The following is a 19,268-nucleotide window of genomic DNA, read 5'->3' on the forward strand; positions in this document are numbered from 1 at the left end:
CTGACCCCCTCGTGTTACCCACACTGGGATTAGATCTTCTGTGTCAGGGGAGTTACTGTTTATCAAGAGTGCCGGGGCTTTCATGCTGGGTTCATGCCATGTATTTCCAGGCGGTAAGGAAGAATAGTGACTCCTTTTTTTTCTTTTTTTCCTACTGAGATATAACTTACATACCATAAATTTCACCATTTAAAAGTATACAGTTTGGTGCGTTTTAGTATACAGTCAGCCCTCTGTATCCGTAGGTTCTGTATCTGTGAATTCAACCAACGGTGGATTGAAAAAAATTAAAAGAAACATTTCCAGGATGTTCCAAAAAAGTAAAACTTTAATTTGCTGGTGCAACTATTTACATATCATTTACATTAAATTTACAATTATTTACATTGTGTTTATATTGTACTAGGTATTATAAGTAATCTAGAGATGATATAATGTATACGGGAAGATGTACCTAGGTTATATCCAAATACTACCTCATTTTATATAAGGAAGGTGAGCATTCTCAAATTTTGGGATCTGAGGCGGGTCCTGGAACCAATCCCCCTTGGATACGGAGGGATGACTAGATTCACAAAATTGTGCAACCGTCAGTATGATCTAATCCCAGGACATCGTTATCCTATTTTTTAATTCACATTTTTGGACGAGATCAATCATCATTAGGCCGACTGGGGAACAGCACACCTGGGGCCTCGGTGGTTAGATTTAAGACATGAATGCCTCCCGGGTGCACTGTTTCGAAGCTGTGTCTGGGGCGGGGGGCATAAATGGAAGCTTGTCCTTGTTCCTTCTGTAGCCCCCTTTCTCCGTAGCCCCTTTGCTTGTTAGTCAGGGGCGTGTGTACATCCGGGTGCTGGATGGATTCTAGGGGAAATACAAATGGGCTCAACATCCTGGGGTAGGAAGTAGTGAGACAGACTTTGGCACATGGAGAGGCCTTTGTCAGCCGGTCCTCACTTCCACAAAAATGATTCAAGACAAAAAAAAATGAGGCCTAGATACGGTTTGGCTTCTCTGGATGGAAAAGTGGATACAAATCTGGTTATTTCAGTCCTCTAGTTACCAGGGTCTGGTGTCTCCCAAGTGTACTTATTCATCTGTTAGTGGCCCAGGGCAAGGCATTTTGGCGGCTTTGAAAAGAAAATGAGAAGAAAGAACCAATGAGGGCGGAGGTCTCAGCTGGAAATGCTCCCAAGTGTCTATACACCTGGAGCAGGAAACTATTGCTTCCTTGGGCCTGTGGCTCCATAGAGGTTCCTTTGATGAGCTGACGAATGCATGGGAGTGCCTGCTACGTGCAGGAACTCCACTACTGCAGTCCTTACAGTTACTCTGAGGGCTGGGGGGGGGGGGTCATTCATTCATTCCACCAATATATATTGAATCCATACCATGGGCCTCACGCTGTCCGTACACATGAGGACACCAAGGCTTGGAGAGGCTAAGCAACTCGCCAAATTGAGGCCAGATGGCAGGTGCTTAAGGAGTGAGGCTTGGGGGTCAGAAAGGCATGGATGTGGGTCCCGGTTCCACCCCCGCACTCTCCTCCTTGCGATGGTGGCCGAGTTTTACCTTCTGGTCCTCGATTTTCTCACCTGAAAATGGGGCAGTACTAGTACCTATCTCATAGGACTGTTTTGAGGATTGAAAGAGATGATCTGGGGTGGGTTTAGGGTGATGCCTGGCACACTGAACACTCAATGTGACTTAGCTTTACTATTTTTTTAAAAATATTTATTTGTTTATTTCTTTAGGCTGTGCCAGGTCTTAGTTGCGGCATGCCCATGGGATCTAGTTCCCTGACCAGGGATCGAACCTGGTCCCCCCTGCATTGGGAGCACGGAGACTTACCCACTGGACCAACAGGGAAGTCCCTATTATTATTATTATTATTGCCAGAGGTCACACACTGAATCAGGATTAGAACCCCCTTTTCCCTTCCATCAGCTTGTGCTCAGGATCCTCAAAGCCTTCCCCACCCCATCTACTCCGCGGCGATGGCCACCCTGGGGCGAGGGTGGGCGGGGAATTGTCCTCTCCCCTGGACTGCTGGTGTGGGGAAAGGTAGACCTGACCTGCAGCTATCCAATGCACCTGGGCGTTCTCACCTGCTGACTGGCTCTTTCCTTCTCTAGGACTATTCTAGAAACCCCGGGAAGTCTGGGAACATGGACTCCACGCAGACTCATCCCTGTGAGCCTCGGGACGGTCGTCTGTCCAATGGGGACAGCTCACACCTGGCCTCCTCCTGCCCACCCCCCCCCCCCCGTGTGCCCAAATGGGATTACCCGTCTGGACAGCGGCTGCTTCCCCCTCAAGGACCATTTTCTCCCAGTGCGAGCCTCATGAGTCTCACGGGGCCGAGAAGACCTTCGCCGTCAGCTTTGCGTCTGTGGAGGAGACAGGTGCCTGCCGGGTCGCAAGCGCTGAGGCTGCGAGGAGGGTTTGCTTCGGAGGAAGCGATTTCAGTCCTGCAACAACCCTGAGGGCAGAAGCGCTCGCATGGGGAGGCCCCGGGAACTCCTCTTTCCTTCATACCTGGGCGCGCGGGCCGCGGGGCAGTTCGTCTCCCAGGTCCAAACCTGGTCGGACTGGGTGTGATCTACGGTGGTTGGGGAAGGGAGAGGGGCTGGGGAGCCCCCTCCGCACAGCAGAGAGGGGTCTTCAGGGCCACTGCTGCACGTGCGCCCCCATCTACCCCGGGGGCGTCCCGCGCCACGCGCAGGGCAGCGTGGAAACGGGAGAAAAGGGAGGCGCGCACTTCGTGGGCTGTGCAGCGCCTCCCAGAGTCTGCGTTGGTGCCTCCGGGAACCTTTAAGGCCGATGCTGGGGGCTGCGCCCGGCCCCTCGGCTCAGCCGAGCCCTGCCTCACGCGGTCCCCGCCCGTAGCACCCGACTCTCGAGCGCCGCGCCTGGGCGATGCCCGCCGCCGGCCTCTGCGCCCCGGGACGCGCGAGCCCAGACACCCAGCGGCCCTCAGCGCCGGAACTTGGAGGCGAGGTGAGTGGGGGTGGGGCGCCGGGCCGGCGGGCGGTGGCCCCAGCGGGGTGCCAGTTTCTGGCCCTATAAGTCCTTTCCCGTCTCCTGGAATCGGGGCTGCGTAGGGCTTCCTAGCTCTCCAGGCTGGCAATGTCGTGGACACGGCAAATCCAGACCCAGGGCACCTCCCTCGCCCGCGCCCGGGACGCGGGTTTCTCTTTCCCTCTTCCCGGGGAGAGGCCCGCGGGCTGGGCATCGCGGCGGGCGGCCGCGTGGTTTCTGTTTGCTTTCTTACAGGCCCACTTCGGCCCGCCCGGGCTTCGGTCCCGCCGCGGAGGGGCGAGGAGCTCCCGGATGGGTCGCGATGGCCGTGGAGTCCGGTCGTCGGCTCCGGGAGCGCGCCCCGGGATCCCGCCCCTGAATCCCGCGGCGGGCGGAGGCGAGGGGCGCTGCGCTGTCCGCGCTGTCACCAGGGCAGCACCAGCCCAGCCGGGCGGCTGCGGTGGAGGGCCCGGGACCCGGTGCCCGGGGGGACCCGCTCCACGGCCGAGCGCGCCCGGTCCCCCAGCAGCGCTCCCCGCCGCCGCGCCCCGGGCCTCTGTCAAAGTGTACACCCCCCACCCTGCCCCGACGTGACCCGGGCGCCTGCGGCGCTCCCGCCCTGCTCCGCTGGGCTGGCGCCGCCCCCAACCGCCCCTCCTTGCCCTACCTGGGCCCTTTTCCTTTTCAGTTGGAGGAGCTGCAGGCGCCCGGCCTGTCTGGAGCGAGTCGACTCCACCTGCCCCTCCTGGGGCAGGAGAGACGCGTCTCTCGCCCCGGGGCCGTGTGGTGCGCGCAGGAGGGAGGACCAAGAAGCGGACTCTGCCTGGACTTGCCTGGGCTTGTTCAGAGCCGGGCTGCTTCCCTCAGTGGCCGCGCAGATCCGGGGCGATTTCGAGATTTTGCGGGAGCCTTGGAGCCAAGCCCCGGGGAGGAGGAGGCTGGAAGCCCGCGCGACCTGCTCGCCCCGTCCAAGGCTGAGCCCAGGTAAACGCTTGAGTTCTCTGTCAGTGTGAAAGTTGGTAAAGGAGGCAGGAGCTAAACTAAGTACTTTAACAATAATAATAATGGGAAGCCTGTTGAATTGTGTGGCCTCCGAGTCGAAAGAAGAATGTCCAAGAAACAACAAAATGCTCTTCGATTTCATAATCTTTGGAGAGAAAGGATTCCTTTTTCGGGTTTTGCATGGCTGGTTATTTCTTTCTTCCTCACTCTCCGTCGTGGGTGCAGGAGGGCTCCCTGGTCTGGGGGTGGAAATGGGAACTCTGGTCTTCCTGCCGCTGCTCAGCCACGTGCTATCGGAGCAAATGCCTTGACCTCCTGCAAGTGGGGGCATTGAAACTGCCCCCAAGGTGGTCGTGAAAAGTCTCAGATGTGAAGAGTGCTTTGGTCGCGAAAGTAGTGTTATATAAGAAGTCGAGTCCGCCAACTCGCGTTTCAAAGAGAGGAACAGGAGAAAGGGGTTTCAGACTTGCAGTCCCGCCGACCGTCTTCCACCCTCCCCCCATTCCCTCTCCTGCCCACGCCGGCCTTCTACCCCCCCTCCAGTGGTGGGAACAGCGTCCAACCTGGGAGCGGCAGGTCAGGACGAAGACTTCGAGGGAGGGCGCTTCTGGTAATCCACCCTCCCGGCAGGGAGCAGCAGGCGGCAGTGCATGGACGCCCCTTCTCCCAGCTTAAGTGAATGAGGCTGGTAGCGCCGATGGGCACCTGCTCCAGTGCCTTCACCGTTTCTGTGCCTGGTGGGGCACAGGGAGCAAAGGGACAGCATGGCTGGGCAGAAAGACCCAGGGCCCGTGCCCTCCTGTTACATCCGTGCTGGTCTCCTGCAGCAGGAAGTGGCTGGGCGTCCTGGATAAGTGCCTGTGGAGCTCTGTAGCCAGGAATCTTGTCGGGAAGGCAAAGTGGTGCCCTGTAAGTTATGTGGGCCCATTTCTGCCTCTGCCCCCAGGCCCAAGAGAGCTTTGGGACAAATGGCCGCTCCCCTGAGCCTCTGTGTAGCCATGGCTGGGGTGGGTGGGCTGAGCAGGAGGCGGGGCTCCTGTACTCCCTGACATTTCCCTTGAGGGTCTTTCCAGGAGCAGAGGGCTGATGGGGCAGCATCAGCTGGTACCCTGGGGCCCACTGGCATCAGCTGCCCTGTGGGTTAGTGGCCTGTTTCCTGAGCTTCCCAAACCCTAGGACTGGCCAGGACCGTCCTGCTCTGCCCGCCAATCCAGCTTTCTCCCCCGCCTCAAGAATCCCCTGGTTAACAGGCTGGGCAGTCCCAAGGACCACACTTTTACACGCCACCCCGGACCCCTGGCACACAAATCAATGATGCTAAACCTAGACCGGCCTCCGGGTCCTTTTTGTCACAGCACGTCAGGCAGCACCTTCCACTGATCATGCAACCTGATTGTCTTCCCAGCCCTGAACTTGCCCTTGTAACTGGCCGCTGGGCTAGGAGGTACAGGAAGATGAAAAGATGTACAAGATGCTGCCTCTGGTTAGAGGCTGCTCAGCCTCGGGTTAGAGGAGGTCAGACGTATGCAACGAGAAAATGACTAGGCAGCACCCGTTCATGCATTCACTCAGCAAATACTTACTGAATCCTTGCTGTGTGCCTGCATCACTTAGCGTTGAGAATACAGCAGTGAACTAGGCAGGCAAATCCTTGCTTTTGTGGAGCAGCTGATCTTCTGATGGAGAAAAGAGGTGATACATGAACAAAATAAATATTTCAAATAATGTTAGGTCGTGATAAATGCTGTGAAGGGATTGGAGGATGAAGAGTGCGGGGGGAGCTGTTAAGTCACTGAGGTGAGGGGAGGGCTTTTCAGGGTCAGCAGGTGCAAAGGTGCATTTGAGATATTTGCAAGGAAGCCAGTGAGGCTGGAGGCGCGTGGTAACAGGTTAAGTCAGGCAGGGGCTTTGTATGCCTTGAGGACTTAGAATGAAATCCAAAGGGTGACGTTCAGCAGCCTTTGGAGGGTTTTGAGCTGCAAACATCATGATCTTATGTTTTAAAACAATCACTCTGGCTGCTGTGTAACGAAAATACACAAGAGTGGCAGCTGGGAGACCTGCTGGAGGCTGTTCCTTGGTCTGGCTAGAAACCACAGTGGCTGGGCTAGGGCTGTATCCTGGAGAGGATAGAGGCAGTAGGTTTTGAAGGCAGAGCCGAAGGAGTCTGCTGCTGGATGGACATGGGGGGATGGGCAGAAAGAAAAAGAGGAGACGACGATGACTCTGAAGTCTGTGGCTCGCACAGATGGGTGAATCATTTATCGAGGTGGGGAAAACTGGGAGGCGCAGGCTGCAGGGTTTATGGGGGATCTGGAGGTCTGATCTGGCTACAGTAGGTCACCTGTTAGCCATCGGAGTGTTGGAGAGAGGTCAGCGCAGGGGGTCTCAGTGACTAAGATGGTACCGACGCCGTGAGACCGGGTGAGATTGCCGAGGGAGGGCGGGGGGGAGGTTTGCGGCAGAACAGAAGGTGGGAAGGAGCCACCTTGGGAAATGAGGAGAGAATGGACAAGGGAAGTGACAGAACAGTGCATATGGTACGTGCTTAATAAATATTTGTCAGGTGGATGGGTGGACACGTGAAATGTCAGAGGACTGCTGTGCAGTACTGAGTATCTATAGGCCCAGTGGGGAATGTAATGGGTTAGTAAATGGGCTGGGATTTCAGGGACTCAACAGGGCTGGGGAGAGGTCATGGTAGTTTGTGGAAGTAGAAAGGATTTGATCTGAGCCTGGGAGAGCAGCCAGGATTCTGAGACAGTTGGAGAAAAGGGAAAGGTAAATTGAAGGGAATGGCATTAGCAAAATTAGGGATGCCTGAGGCGTATTTAGGAGTCTGATACAGGTAGTGGAGTTAGACTGGGTGGAGGGTTCTTACAAAGGGGGAGTTGGTAGAGTGGAATGGCTGAGGTTCCCTCCCCCACAGGGGTGGCTGGAGGACAGACAGCCCATCCCCAGGCCCCGTCTTCATTCCCAGGCCTACACCCTGTCAAATATTGGGTGAACAGGCCCGCTTCTGCCGCCCGGCCTAGGCAGAGCACCTGACATCTTCAGGTCTCTGTTTGCCAGGGAGAGCGTGGGGGGTCTGATCTTCGTTTTGTTTTGTTTTGTTTTATTTTGATATCGGTCTTAGCAATATTTTTTTGGTTTTGTTTTCACTGAAGTACAGGTGATTTACAATGTTGTGTTAGTTGCAGGTGTACAGCAGAGTGATTCAGTTATACATACATATATATGTATTTTTTCAGATTCTTTTCCCTTATAGTTTATTATAGAATTTTTTTATTTATTTTTATTTTTTTGCAGTACGCGGGCCTCTCACTGCTGTGGCCTCTCCCGTTGCGGAGCACAGGCTCCGGACGCGCAGGCCCAGCGGCCATGGCTCACGGGCCCAGCCGCTCCGCGGCATGTGGGATCTTCCCGGACCGGGGCACGAACCCGCGTCCCCTGCATCGGCAGGCGGACTCTCAACCACTGCGCCATCAGGGAAGCCCTATTATAGAATATTAAGTATAGTTCCCTGTGTTATGCAGTAGGTCCTTGTTGGTTATCTATTTTGATCTTCATTTTTGATTGCTGAAAAGTGAGGAAGACCTTGGAACTCACCTCCCTAGGGAGTGATGTGGATGCAGGCTCCCCCCAAAACTCGCCATCCAGCAGTTCCTGCTGAGTTTGCCCCGGTGGCCATTGCTGAAGGGATTGCCTGTGTCTCATGTTTGTACCCCATCTTGAGAAAGAGAGTCCTGGCTCCAGCACCCAAAGAATCGGCATCATTTTGTTTTAATCTGTCTGACAACAAGGGCTGTTGTGTGTGTGTTAGTCAGCTGGGGGGGGGGGGCTGGCAGGGGCTACTTTAAATCCCAATTTCAATGAAAGAGTCCTTAGGAATGAAAGCATTTGGTGGCCAACCTTGGGCGTCCCCTCCCATTCTGGGTCTGGCTGTAGATGCCATGCAGATGCTGCCGGATGCTGGGGTCCATTAGCAGGTATGGGTCTTTTCTCTCCATTCAAAGGCATCTCAGTTCCCCAACGTCCATGAAGCACATGGCTTCAAGTCAAGGGCTTGTCTTCCAGGCCCATCTCTGTCACTGGCTGCTTGAATCTGGAAATAGGACTTAACCTTCCTGGATTTTAGTTTCTCGTCTGTAAAATTGGGCTTATGTTAGGGCCTACTTCGTAGCGTCACCGTGTAAAATAAATGAGATAATGTACATCAGCCATGCAGCAGGGCGTTGTGGTGGCCATTAGGTATCATCAGTGATAGCGAGCTTTGCTTTCACAGATATTTAATACTTTCACTAAATCAGAAGAACCTTCCTTTACACTGATATAATGTAGTGAGGTTTGGGAATTTTTTGTGTGTGTTGGATTTTTGCATTGCAAATATCCCTTTCTTCCCCTTCCTAAAGATTGATGCTTTCGGGCTTCCCTGGTGGTGCAGTGGTTGAGAGTCCGCCTGCCGATGCAGGGGATACGGGTTCATGCCCCGGTCTGGGAGGATCCCACGTGCCGCGGAGCTGCTGGGCCCGTGAGCCATGGCCGCTGAGCCTGCGCGTCCAGAGCCTGTGCTCCACAACGGGAGAGGCCGCAGCAGTGAGAGCCCACGAACGGCAAAAAAAAAAGATTGATGCTTTCATTTTTGTTGTTAACTAGTGTTGCAGATGTTGAAGTGGAGCAAAATGCCTTGGGTGGATGCAAAAAGAATACACTCTGCTCCCATATCCCTGGCTGTGGGCAGGTGGTAACCAACCCCGGGCAGCTCTCATGCATGGCGCCCGTGGTTGACCAGTCTAGTCCTGAGGCCCCACCCTGACCTCCATGGTACCAAGTGACCTCTTACTGCACTGTCATCTGACAGTGACCTCTTACTGCACTGTCATCTGACGCTTGTCTTGTCCCTTCCTGAGAAGGGTGCTGACTCACTGCTCCCAGCCTCCCCACCTCAACTTAGCATCGGGCTGGGCAGCTCCTGCCTGATTCTCATCGCCTCCTCTGAGCGGGCCCATCCTCCTCCTGGCAGATCAGCCGCGGGCTGGGTGCATCACGGCTCCCTATGAAGAAAGTGGGTGGAGGAAAGGGACGTTCCATCCAGAGGAGAAAGAGCCGGCCTGACAGTAGTGGGGGAGGGGTGTCCATACTGGGGGAGGGGTGTTAGGTGACTTGAGCTGAATTGATTACTAAACTTGGCGTTAAACTTATTCTGAAGCTGTCACATCATCTCACAACAAAATTAATTAAGCTAGACTTGAAAGTGGGTGACTACTGCCGTTATAACCCCCTTTGATTATGAAACTCACCACCAGTGATGGGGTAAAGCAAGTTTAAATTCCTGGACCATGTCATCGGCCACTGATGGATACAGTTCCTCCTCCAGGATCACCGCAAGGTAGGTGGTGGTTCTCAGAATTATCTACCCAAAACCCAAAGCAAATTCAAATCCCTTGCCTCCAACCTGGAGCTACAGAGAAACAGTTCTGGATAATCTGCTGAGAAACAGCTACTTGGGGGCCTGTGTTGAATTTACTTACCCTGGGTACCACCCAGCCATCTCCCTGCCCTGAAAGCCCACCTCCCTGATGGGGCAGAGCCAGGGGAGGGATGTTGGCTGGGATGTAGAGAGACCCTGCGGGGGTGAGCAGGCAGCTGTGGTGGCCTTTTAGCAGGAGAGAAGGGAGGACGGGCCCAGAGTAATATTTCAGACCAAGCCTGCACCGTGGGGCCCGAGAGCTTTCCACCTCAGCACCCACTGAGGACTGTCCCATCCCCTCAAAAGCCGTTTAACCCCAACGTACTTCAAAACTTCCCTTCCCTGCGAGCCACTCCTAAGCCACATCATTCTACACCGAATTTTTTTAAATAAATTTATTTATTTTATTTTCTTATTTATTTTTGGCTGTGTTGGGTCTTCGTTGCTGCACGCGGGCTTTCTCTAGTTGCGGTGAGTGAGGGCTACTCTTCGTTGCGGTGTGTGGTCTCTTGTTGCGGAGCACGGGCTCTAGGCGCACGGGCTTCAGTAGTTGTGGCACGTGGGCTCAGCAGTTGTGGCTCACGGGCTCCAGAGCACAGGCGCAGTAGTTGTGGTGCACGAGCTTAGTTGCTCCACGGCATGTGGGATCTCCCCGGACCAGGGCCCAAACCCGTGTCCCCTGCGTTAGCAGGCGATTCTTAACCACTGTGCCACCAGGGAAGCCCTGATTTTTTTTTTTAAAAGCAAACCCTTCCCAGCCTCTCATTCCCTCCTCTTCACCAGAGAATCACACCTTCTCTAGAACGCTTCCAGAAATGCAAGCTTGAGTGTGTACACATAGTGCTAATTATGTTCAGTTATGTGAATTGTTTCCATTTAAGTCTAATTACCGTACTGAAGGCTAACAGTTATCCTTAAATACGTGTCAGATTAACTTTGTTAGAAGTCGTGTTAAAGGCAGTGGAGAAATAGAAAGAACACTGTTTGGTAGTGCGATGGTCCTTGTTTTACCCCTCATTTCCTCTGTGCTGTTGGGTAAGAATTTAACATCTCTCAATCCATCTTCTCGGAATAAAAAATTCCCGTCCTGCCTGCCTCACAGAGGATCGCATCATTCACAAGTATTCTGTGATCCACCCCGTGTCCAAGGCTCTGTGCAACCGTGGGCAGGACAGACCATCGCTGCCCAGACGGACTTTACCGTCCAGTCAGGACAACAGAAGGTGAATAAGTAATGCATAAATAGCAAACACTTATTGAGTGCTTACTGTGTGCCGCACGCTGTGCTAAGCACTTTTCAAATATTCCCTTATTTAATCCTCGTAACGAGGCTGTGAGGAAGCTACTATTGTACCCATTTTACATATGGGGAAACTGAGGTGTAGGGGGTTTACATTGCTGGGCACAAGTGTGGTTATGGCTGAGGCCGGGCTTGAATGCAGGTAACATGGCTCAGAGTCTGCAGTCGTGGTCATTCTGCTGCTTCACGCACGATGTGCGGGAGACTGCAGGGCCACCTAGAACCCGAATGGTGTGAAGGCACTTTGAGATCCGCGATCCTGCCACCTTAGCCCTCTTCTCTTGTTCAGAAGTAAGTCCCGGGTCCCATCCATACCCAAGGGGAGGGGATGGCACAAGGGCCTGAGCACTAGGTGGCCACAGTCACGGGGCCTGAAGGGTCTGTCCACCACCATTTCTAACTCTATTGTGGACCTTTTGTTCCTCGTAGTTTCTTGTCCTGCCAGCAATTTACAATTTTTTAAAAAGTTGAGACACTGGCGGCATTTCTTACAATTTTTCCTGATCCCCCTGGATTTTGAGGACTGCCCTCGTTAATATCGTCACGGCTGTTTCCATGGTTAAATGGTCCCAGGAATTTTATGAAAGAGAAACAGAGCCACGGGAGCTTGAGGCAGAGTCAGCAGAGAGAGAGGCCAAGCCCAGTGAGGAATTCAGACATTTAATCAAAACTTTAAATTCACCCATCTCTTATTGTTCCTTTATCCATTCATTTATGTGTTCCCGCGGCTGGCACGCTTGGTGAGCCCCTTCTGGGCTGTGGTCCCAGCTCTGCGCCAGTCCCCTCACTGCATCCAGGGCAGAGTTCACAAGAGGAGAGGGTGGGACACCCTCTGCCTAGGACCGTGGGCGGGGGTCAGGCGGACAAAGGGAACAGTATGCTTCTTAAAGCAGAATAAACACTGTTTTACCTTCTCCTGCTGAGCCAGACCATCACTGAAGGTGCATGGCTGTGCTGTGCAGTGTGGGACGACGGCCTCAGGGCGCTGGGCTGTTGTACGCGTTAGTAAGTGTGCTCTATAGCATTCGCAGTTCTTCTCTGGCTCTGCAACCCTCACCTGTCTCTCCTCGGTCTTGTCAGTGAATCCGATTGCAGCAAACCTGTTCCTCCCTTCTGAGTGGCTGCTTCTAAATTGCTGCGGGACTAGAAACCCCCATCCCTGCGGCAGGTTAGCACTGTGTGTAAGGTACGAGTTACTCAGTGGGTCTCAAGGGCAATCGTGCCCCACCCCAACATCAGAATAAGGGAGTGGGTGTCATTTGCAAACAAAGCTTTGATGCGTTGCTTTTAATATTAGTCACGTCGTTTACTTGATTTTGACTTTCATCTAACTGTAAAGTTGGGGTGACTAGGTTTATCCAAGGAGAGTACTGATAACAGAAAGTGAGGATATGAACAGAGCACAGTATTGGGGGTAACAGTACATTCTGAGGAAGGGCAGGAGTTTCAGGCTGCTCAGAGGTCTCTTCTCACTCCTCCCCCACAAGCCCCTGTCCCCTCCCTCTTCCTGTTGCAGTGAGTTCCCTGACGACCCCAGGGGTATTTGAGGGTCTTGTGGCGACCGTAACAAATGACCACAGACTGGGTGGCTTAAAACAACAGAAATGTCCTCTCTCAGTGTCGCAGAGGCGTTTCCAGATGCCTGAGGTCGGCTCCGAGCACAGGCGCTCAGTCAAGTGGACTCCCCCGAGCTGGGTCAGCGCACCTGCACACTGACACCGTTGTCCCTTTGGGCTGCGGCATTCCTGGTTCCAGGTACCCAACGAACAAACTTCTGAAGAGTCCAAATCACTGTTACCTTGAAATCAGGTGTGCTCAAGAGGGTCTACCATGTAGACATAGTTCCTTACATTTACGGTTTCTGAAATACGTTCCCATCTGCTGTCTCAACCAGTGTTGTGCGTCCTCTCGTACAGACGATACGCCTGCAGCTCAGCCTCATCATTAGCGAGCAGAGGATGTGAACCAGGGCTTCCGGACTCTGACAGCAGCCCGGGGCACTGATGGGTGATGCTCGGGGTGGGCGTGGGGGCCCACGGCCAGGGCATGTACCGTGCCTCCCCCAGGAGAGGAGGGCTGACCGAGACTTGAGGGACGAGTAAGGGTTGTTGGTTGAAGCTGGAAAGTGGGCGCTCAAAACAGAGAGGCCGGCCCCGCAAGGTGCAGAGGCAGCAGAGCCGGCATCCGAGTGAGCCGAAGGTTCTGGGCTGCGATCTCGGGGAAATCTCCGTTCCGCTGCCACCCCCGCCCAGTCCCCTTCAGTGAGCTGGCTTGTGGCTCAAGTTTACAGATTAGAGCTTCATTCTTCTGGCTTAAGCCAGAAGGCAAATTCGCTCTACAGTCAGGTGCAAAATCCCTTGAACCAGCGAGGCTGTTGCTAAGCCAGCCAGTTTGCAGGTTGTGGTGTCCGGTTCTTCTGAGGACAGGTTTCGCTCAGTGGATCAGCGGTCAGGCAGGGTTTGAGGACGCTGAATACTTGTGGGCGTAGGTGGAAAGTGAGCCATCAGTATGTAGGGACAGGAGCAGAGCGGACGGCACTTGGGGTCCACAGACATCCCTCCTTTATAATTCCTGGCAGGCCAGCCTTGAGCTGTCTGATCACATGGGGACGTCGGGTCCTCCTGCCCTGCCCTGCCTCATAAACTAGACTAGATGTTCGAGCCTCCCTCTGTGGGGCCGTGGGTAGGTTCCCCCGTTAATGTACTGCTCCGTGCAGTGAGTTCATGTCTGCTTGGCTTCTGTGTCTCTTCCATTCTCCCACCCCTGCATTCCAGACCCCAGTTAACTTCCAGAGTCCAGTTCCCAGACTGGGGCTTTAGGGAGCTGCTCCCTTCTCGCGGGAACCAGAGGGGCAGCATCTCCGTAGCATCCAAGGGGCAGCATTTTCCGTCTAGCCCACTGGGAATACTGGTTTTGTTTGCCTTTGTACCTGCATATTCTTTTTTTTTTACTTTTTTAAATTATTGTTTTATTGAGGTATAGTTGATTTATAATATTAGTTTCTGGTGGACAATGTGGTGATTCAAAATGTTTACACCTTATACTCCACCTAAAGTTACTTTAAAATATTGGCTATATTCCCTGTGCTGTACAATATATCTTTGTAGCTTTTTTTTTTTTTACATAGTACCTTGTACCTTTATTCCCCTCCCCCTATCTTGCCCCTTCCCCCTTCTCTCTCCCCACTGGTAACCGCTAGTTTGTCCTCTAAATCTGTGAGTCTGCTTCTTTTTTGTTATATTCATTTGTTTTATTTTTTAGATTCCACATATAAGTGATAACTTATGGTATTTGTCTTTCTCAGTCTGACTTATTTCACTTAGCATAATACCTTCCAGGTCCATCCATGTTGTCGCAAATGGCAAAAATTTCATTTTTTTTTATGGCTGAGTAGTATTTCATTGTGTATATATATACACCATGTTTTCTTTATCCATTCACTTGTTGATGGACACTTAGGTTGCTTCCATATCTTGGCAATCGTAAACAATGCTGCTGTGAGCACTGAGGTGCACGTATCTTTTCGAATTAGAGTTTTCGGGGGTTTTTTAGGGGGAGGGGGGATATATACCCAGGAGTGGAATTGCTTGATCTATGGTAGTTCTATTTTTATTTTATTTTTTTGAGGAAACTCCATACTGTGTTCCATAGTGGCTGCACCAGTTTACATTCCCACCAACAGTGTAGTGTGCAAGAGTTCCTTTTTCTCCACATCCTTGCCAACATTTATTTGTGGTCTTTTTGATAATAGCCATTCTGACAGGTGTGAGATGACATCTCATTGTGATTTTGATTTGCATTTCCCTGATGATTAGTGATGTTGAGCGTCTTTTCATGTGCCTGTTGGCCATCTGTATGTCTTCTTTGGAAAAATGTCTATTCATGTCTTCTGCCCATTTTTTAATCGGGCTTTTTGGTTTTCGGGGGGGTTGTTGTTGTTTTTTTGATATTGAGTTGTATGAGCTGTTTATATAGTTTGGATATTAATCCTTTATTGGTCATGTCAGTTGCAAATATTTTCTCTCATTCAGTAGGTTGTCTTTTCATTTTGTCAATGGTTTGCTGTGCAAAAGTTTTCAAGTTTAATTAGGTCCCATTTGTTTATTTCTGCTTTTGTTTCCTTTGTCTTAGGAGACAGATCAAAAAAATATTGCTTTGATTTATGGTCAAAGACTGTTCTGCCTGTGTTTTCTTCTCTGTACCTGTATATCCTTAAGCTAAAGACACACACACACACACACACACACACACACACACACAAACTTTAGACTACTTATTTTGAATATTCTTTTATCAACGTATCCATTTTTCTTTACATTTTGCAATGTGTACTATACTGTTAAAATGTGGTGTTGTTATGGCCAAACATTGCATTTCTAATCTTCCTTTGATGTTAGTGGTGAAGTAGACGCCCAGAAGAATGTGAGAGCATGTGAGTTGTCCTACTGGGTCACCCCTGTCCCCCCAGCTCCAGCCCTGTCTCTGGGTGTCTGGGTCCCCCCCATGCAGGACAGGGGAACCTGGGAAGGCAAATGGTCTTGGGGACACCTGTGTGTGAGTTATTCAACCAGGCTGTGGGTAACAAGAGTCAGCAGAGGGGAGCCCAGAACTCCAGGGGTGGAGAGAAGTGAGTGGTTGAGCCATGGTGACAATGCTGGGTCCCAGGCCAGAAGCTGATTGTACGTGGAAAACCAGATCTCGGGTTCCGCGGGTCCGAAGCGAGGTACACGAAGGTCAGCGTGGCAGTTCAAGGAGGCTGGGCCTTGTTCCAGTCGTGAGCAGACTGGGTGGCGAGAAGGCGCTGAGCCTAAAGGTGTGGTGGAGGGGTGAGGGGGAGACACGTTTTAGCCGTACATGACCTTCCTCCACCATCATGGTGACAGCCAGCTGCTCAGGGAGTGTTGGCAGGAGATGCAGGGATGTCGGGCCGGCAGCCTCCCTCCCGGCCTGGACTCTTCTTGTTTCCTGAGGTTAGCGGGAACGCTGGGTTAGGTTGTCTCATCCCTTTCTCTCTGGCCTTTGCAGAGTGTCCTTGGGGCAGCTTTCTGGGGTCTGGTGCCCGGGGTCAGCAGCCCGATCAAGGTAGCGGTGCAGAGACTCCCGGGCAGGTAAAGCGTGCTCCCAGGAAAGGAGGCGTGGACGCGAGATATTCTGCCCTCATTCTTCAGCTGTGTTAATGTTCTTTTCAAGTTATAAAATGAGTAGCAGTGCTCATAAAAAGTCACACAGTTCAGAGGTAGATGAAGTTAATGGGTGGGGCCCCTTCCGACCTGCCTCTCCCCTTAGTCCCAGCTCCGCAGAGGCGGCCACTGTCGGCCTGGGCGTGGGGCCTTCCCATCCGCCCAGCTCTTGCGGTGGTTTCTGTTGACTGTTGGCTGAGCCTAATGGCAGAAAACCCTCCGGGAGCGTGATGGGCTCTGTGTCCTTCCAGAGCCCCCGTCCCTGCGGGACTCACATCCAGACCCTCGGTTGCAGAGTCTGCAGTTAAGAGCCAGGTGACCCCCAGATGCTGTGCCATCGGCCCAGCTCCGGTCCCTGGTGGCTCACCCGGCAGGAGTGACTCTGCGAATCCTGTTCCTCGGATGCCCCCCACGCTCAGGGGAGGCAGGGGATGGAGTCTGGCTGGACTCAGCTCGGGGGTCTCGGTCAGCTCCCAGCTTCCCTCAGTGCCCTGCCTTCATGTGATGAGAAGGTGGGCACAGGCTCTCCCTGCCCCATCCCCCTGTGCACTTGGACGTGTGGCTCCGGCGTGTCCCACTGGCCTGGCAGGTCAGGAACGCAGAAAGACGGCTTTAATGGGCAAGGCTCTTATTTATTGGGGCGAGACAAAGTAAGTGAAAGGTCGTTGACGCCCGGGAAGCACCTGCCACAGGTGAGGTCGTCTGCTGTGGTGGTGAGGACTCTCCATGGCTTTACTGGGAGGTCTCCGCAGCTGAACAGTGGCGGGGGGCGGGGGGTGTCAGTTCTGAGGATCGGGACCCTTGGCTGGGGGCAGCTGGCAGCTCGCCCAAGCTGGGGTCTGTTCCTAGAGGCCCCTGCAAAGATACTGACCTGTGATCGCCTGGCTCAGCAGGTAGCAGGTGGCCCTCTGGTCTGAGGGATATGGCCGGTGATTAAAGGTGACCATTTGTCCAGGACTTTTAAAGAAGAGAGGAAAATCTTTTTCGTGGTATTAGAGGCGTTTCCCGATCGCAGTACTCTTGCCATTTGGGGCGGGTCATTCTCTGCTGTGGGTCGGTGCTGTGCACGGTGAGATGTTATCAGCACGCCTGTACCCACGAGTTGCCAGGAGCATCCCCGCCTCCACTCGTGACCACGGATAAGGTCTCCAGACATTGCCAGATCTCCCCCCGGGGGGCAAAATCGCCCCCATTGAGAGCCACCGGCCTCGAAGATTCAGAATGGGCTTTCAGTGACCACTGCCTTGGCATCGTAAGCTGCTTCTCGCTTGGGTGCAGTTTTCTTTGTTCCTTTTCCAAGAAGCTGACCTCATCGAGCTCATTTGTTTTGTTTCGTTGACTCATCCAGCTCTAACCACAAGCAGCCTTCCTACTTTGGGGGATCCCAAGTGACTTATCATGGGACTTTGTACGTAAATGTGAAAGATTCCTGTCTACCAGATTGGAGGCAGAGCGTTCAAGGGCAAGCAGGGCTCCTGCTGACAATTTTATTGTGAGCACCCTTGCAGTTCAGTTTTCTGAAATCGCCAAGCATTCCTCTCCCATTCGTTTAGGTCTTAGCCCAGTAACTAGCAGATGATGTAAGGGTCAGGGCGGTCTGAAGCTGGCCAGTGCTTGGGGGATTTTCTTGAGACCTCTGACCCAGGACTGGCGGGAGAAGAAGGCAGAGGACTGGCTGTTGGAGAGGGAGGATGGGGAGGCAGTCAGGTCCCCGGGGGACCCACCCAGAGTCACGCCTCGCTGCCGTGCGTCAGGACCCTTGAGCGGCGCCTGGCCTGTTTGTGGCCTCTCTTGGGGCCCCAGAGAAAGCCGCTGGCTTTGAGACGGGGCTTCACAAAGCACAGCGTAGACGTAACCCTGGGGTCGGAGGCCACGCCTTCTCCTACCCACGTTTGGTGATCGAGGCTGTAACCCGGAAGAAGGAGGCTGGGTTCTGTCTGAATTCCGCCACTGGTCCTCTCTTGGGCTCCTTTTCCTGCCTCAAGTTTTATAAATTTTTATAAAGCGTAAGTGCAGAGGTCGGACAGCTTTGTGGTGGGTTATATCCAGGGCTCAGCAAGGTCAAGGAGTTAAGCTCTGTCCCTCACCGACTCCTTAGGGAAATGGGTTCCGGTTTCCTAGTGGGGGCTTTAGATCTTAGAACCTGCCTTGCACTCGAAAACTCTAGTTATCGGAAGATCTCAGTGTGCCCAGAGGCTCGACTTAATTGGCTGCCTCAGAAGCACGCGATCCCCACTGCCCACACCCCACCCCCGGCCCCCCTCCCGCCCGGCACCGCCTGTGGCCTCACACTCGGCCAGTGCCGAGAGTTCCGTGCTCGCTGTCAACTTACGCTGGACGGGCCAGAGAACAGTGCAAGGGAACAGAAGGGAACAAACAGAAGCTAGATCTGACCGCCAAGTGCACTTCATCCTGGATTGGCAGGACGGTGATAACCAGCGATGCTGCTGGACCAGATGCCACCAGCCCCGCCGGCCATGCCCATCAGCCCCAGGTTAACACAGCAAGTCAGGACCTCCTCTCACAAACCAGACAGTTCCTGCTCCAGGTGCCCAGAGATCTTCACTAAAGGGTTGGAGCCATGAGGCATGGGTGGGCCTGTGGGTGCTCAGAGTGGAGTTTCCGGGGCGCCCGGAACTTGCCTTTTGTTCTGTGGGGCTGTTCTCCCTGCCTTCACCTGTGCCGGTGCTGGCAGAGCTCTGAGTCTTCCGGATTCCAGCGTCCGCAGTAGCCAGTCTGTCGACTGCTGGCGCAAAGCTGCTTTCCCAAAATAGCCACCCAGAGGGAAAGAGCAGCCCTGGAATTTGACCTTGACCGTCACCGTGAAGGCCCTGCCCAGGCTCACTGGTCCCACCTGCTTTCACCTTTGACCATCACTGAGGCGCTGGGCGGACGTGGGCCTGGGTTTTCCCTCTTCCCCTCCCTCCTTCCTCTTCCCTTTAGATTTAGAATCCAGATGACTCAGGAGAGATGTTCCAGTGCCTGATTGGCTGGGGGGGCAGGTCACAGGGTGGGAGCAGAGTGGGGGAGACCCGTGTGCCGGCAGTTCTCCGAAGGTGAACGCACACCTATGGCGGGCCCGGGCACTGGCAGTGAGCCCAGGCCTGGAGGTGTGGCGGAGAGCCTGGCAGGTCGGACAGGTGGAGCCAGCCCTGCGGCTGTAGGGCCACAGCTGAGGGTCTCATCCCGGGTCCTCCCCCAGCCCACAAACCAGGTAACCCACCGTCTTATCTTTTCTGCTGGTTCAGTTTGCTGTCAACTTCAGGCAACACTTATGACTTGAGAAAAAGGC

General features: G+C 53.5%; 1 protein-coding gene and 1 long non-coding RNA gene across 2 annotated transcripts in view; one reads left to right on the forward strand and one right to left on the reverse strand.

Annotated features, from left to right (window-relative positions):
- Nucleotides 1-299: 299 nt before the first annotated feature.
- On the reverse strand, nt 300-2,265 carry LOC141277191 (uncharacterized). Its single transcript, XR_012328166.1, has 2 exons — nt 1,395-2,265; nt 300-1,133 (listed from the first exon to the last, which is right to left on the reverse strand). It is a non-coding gene; the product is annotated as an uncharacterized lncRNA (long non-coding RNA).
- Nucleotides 2,266-2,922: 657 nt separating this feature from the next.
- Nucleotides 2,923-19,268, forward strand: part of LOC109549247 (uncharacterized) — a 30,829-nt gene continuing 14,483 nt past the window's right edge. Inside the window, exons 1-2 of the mRNA XM_073805251.1 lie at nt 2,923-3,003; nt 3,108-4,008. Of these exons, the coding sequence (XP_073661352.1) occupies nt 2,923-3,003; nt 3,108-4,008 (982 nt within the window). The remainder of the gene's footprint in view (nt 3,004-3,107; nt 4,009-19,268) is intronic.

The sequence above is a fragment of the Tursiops truncatus genome, chromosome 1, assembly GCF_011762595.2.
Source record: "Tursiops truncatus isolate mTurTru1 chromosome 1, mTurTru1.mat.Y, whole genome shotgun sequence".
In the NCBI taxonomy this organism is placed as follows: domain Eukaryota; kingdom Metazoa; phylum Chordata; class Mammalia; order Artiodactyla; family Delphinidae; genus Tursiops; species Tursiops truncatus.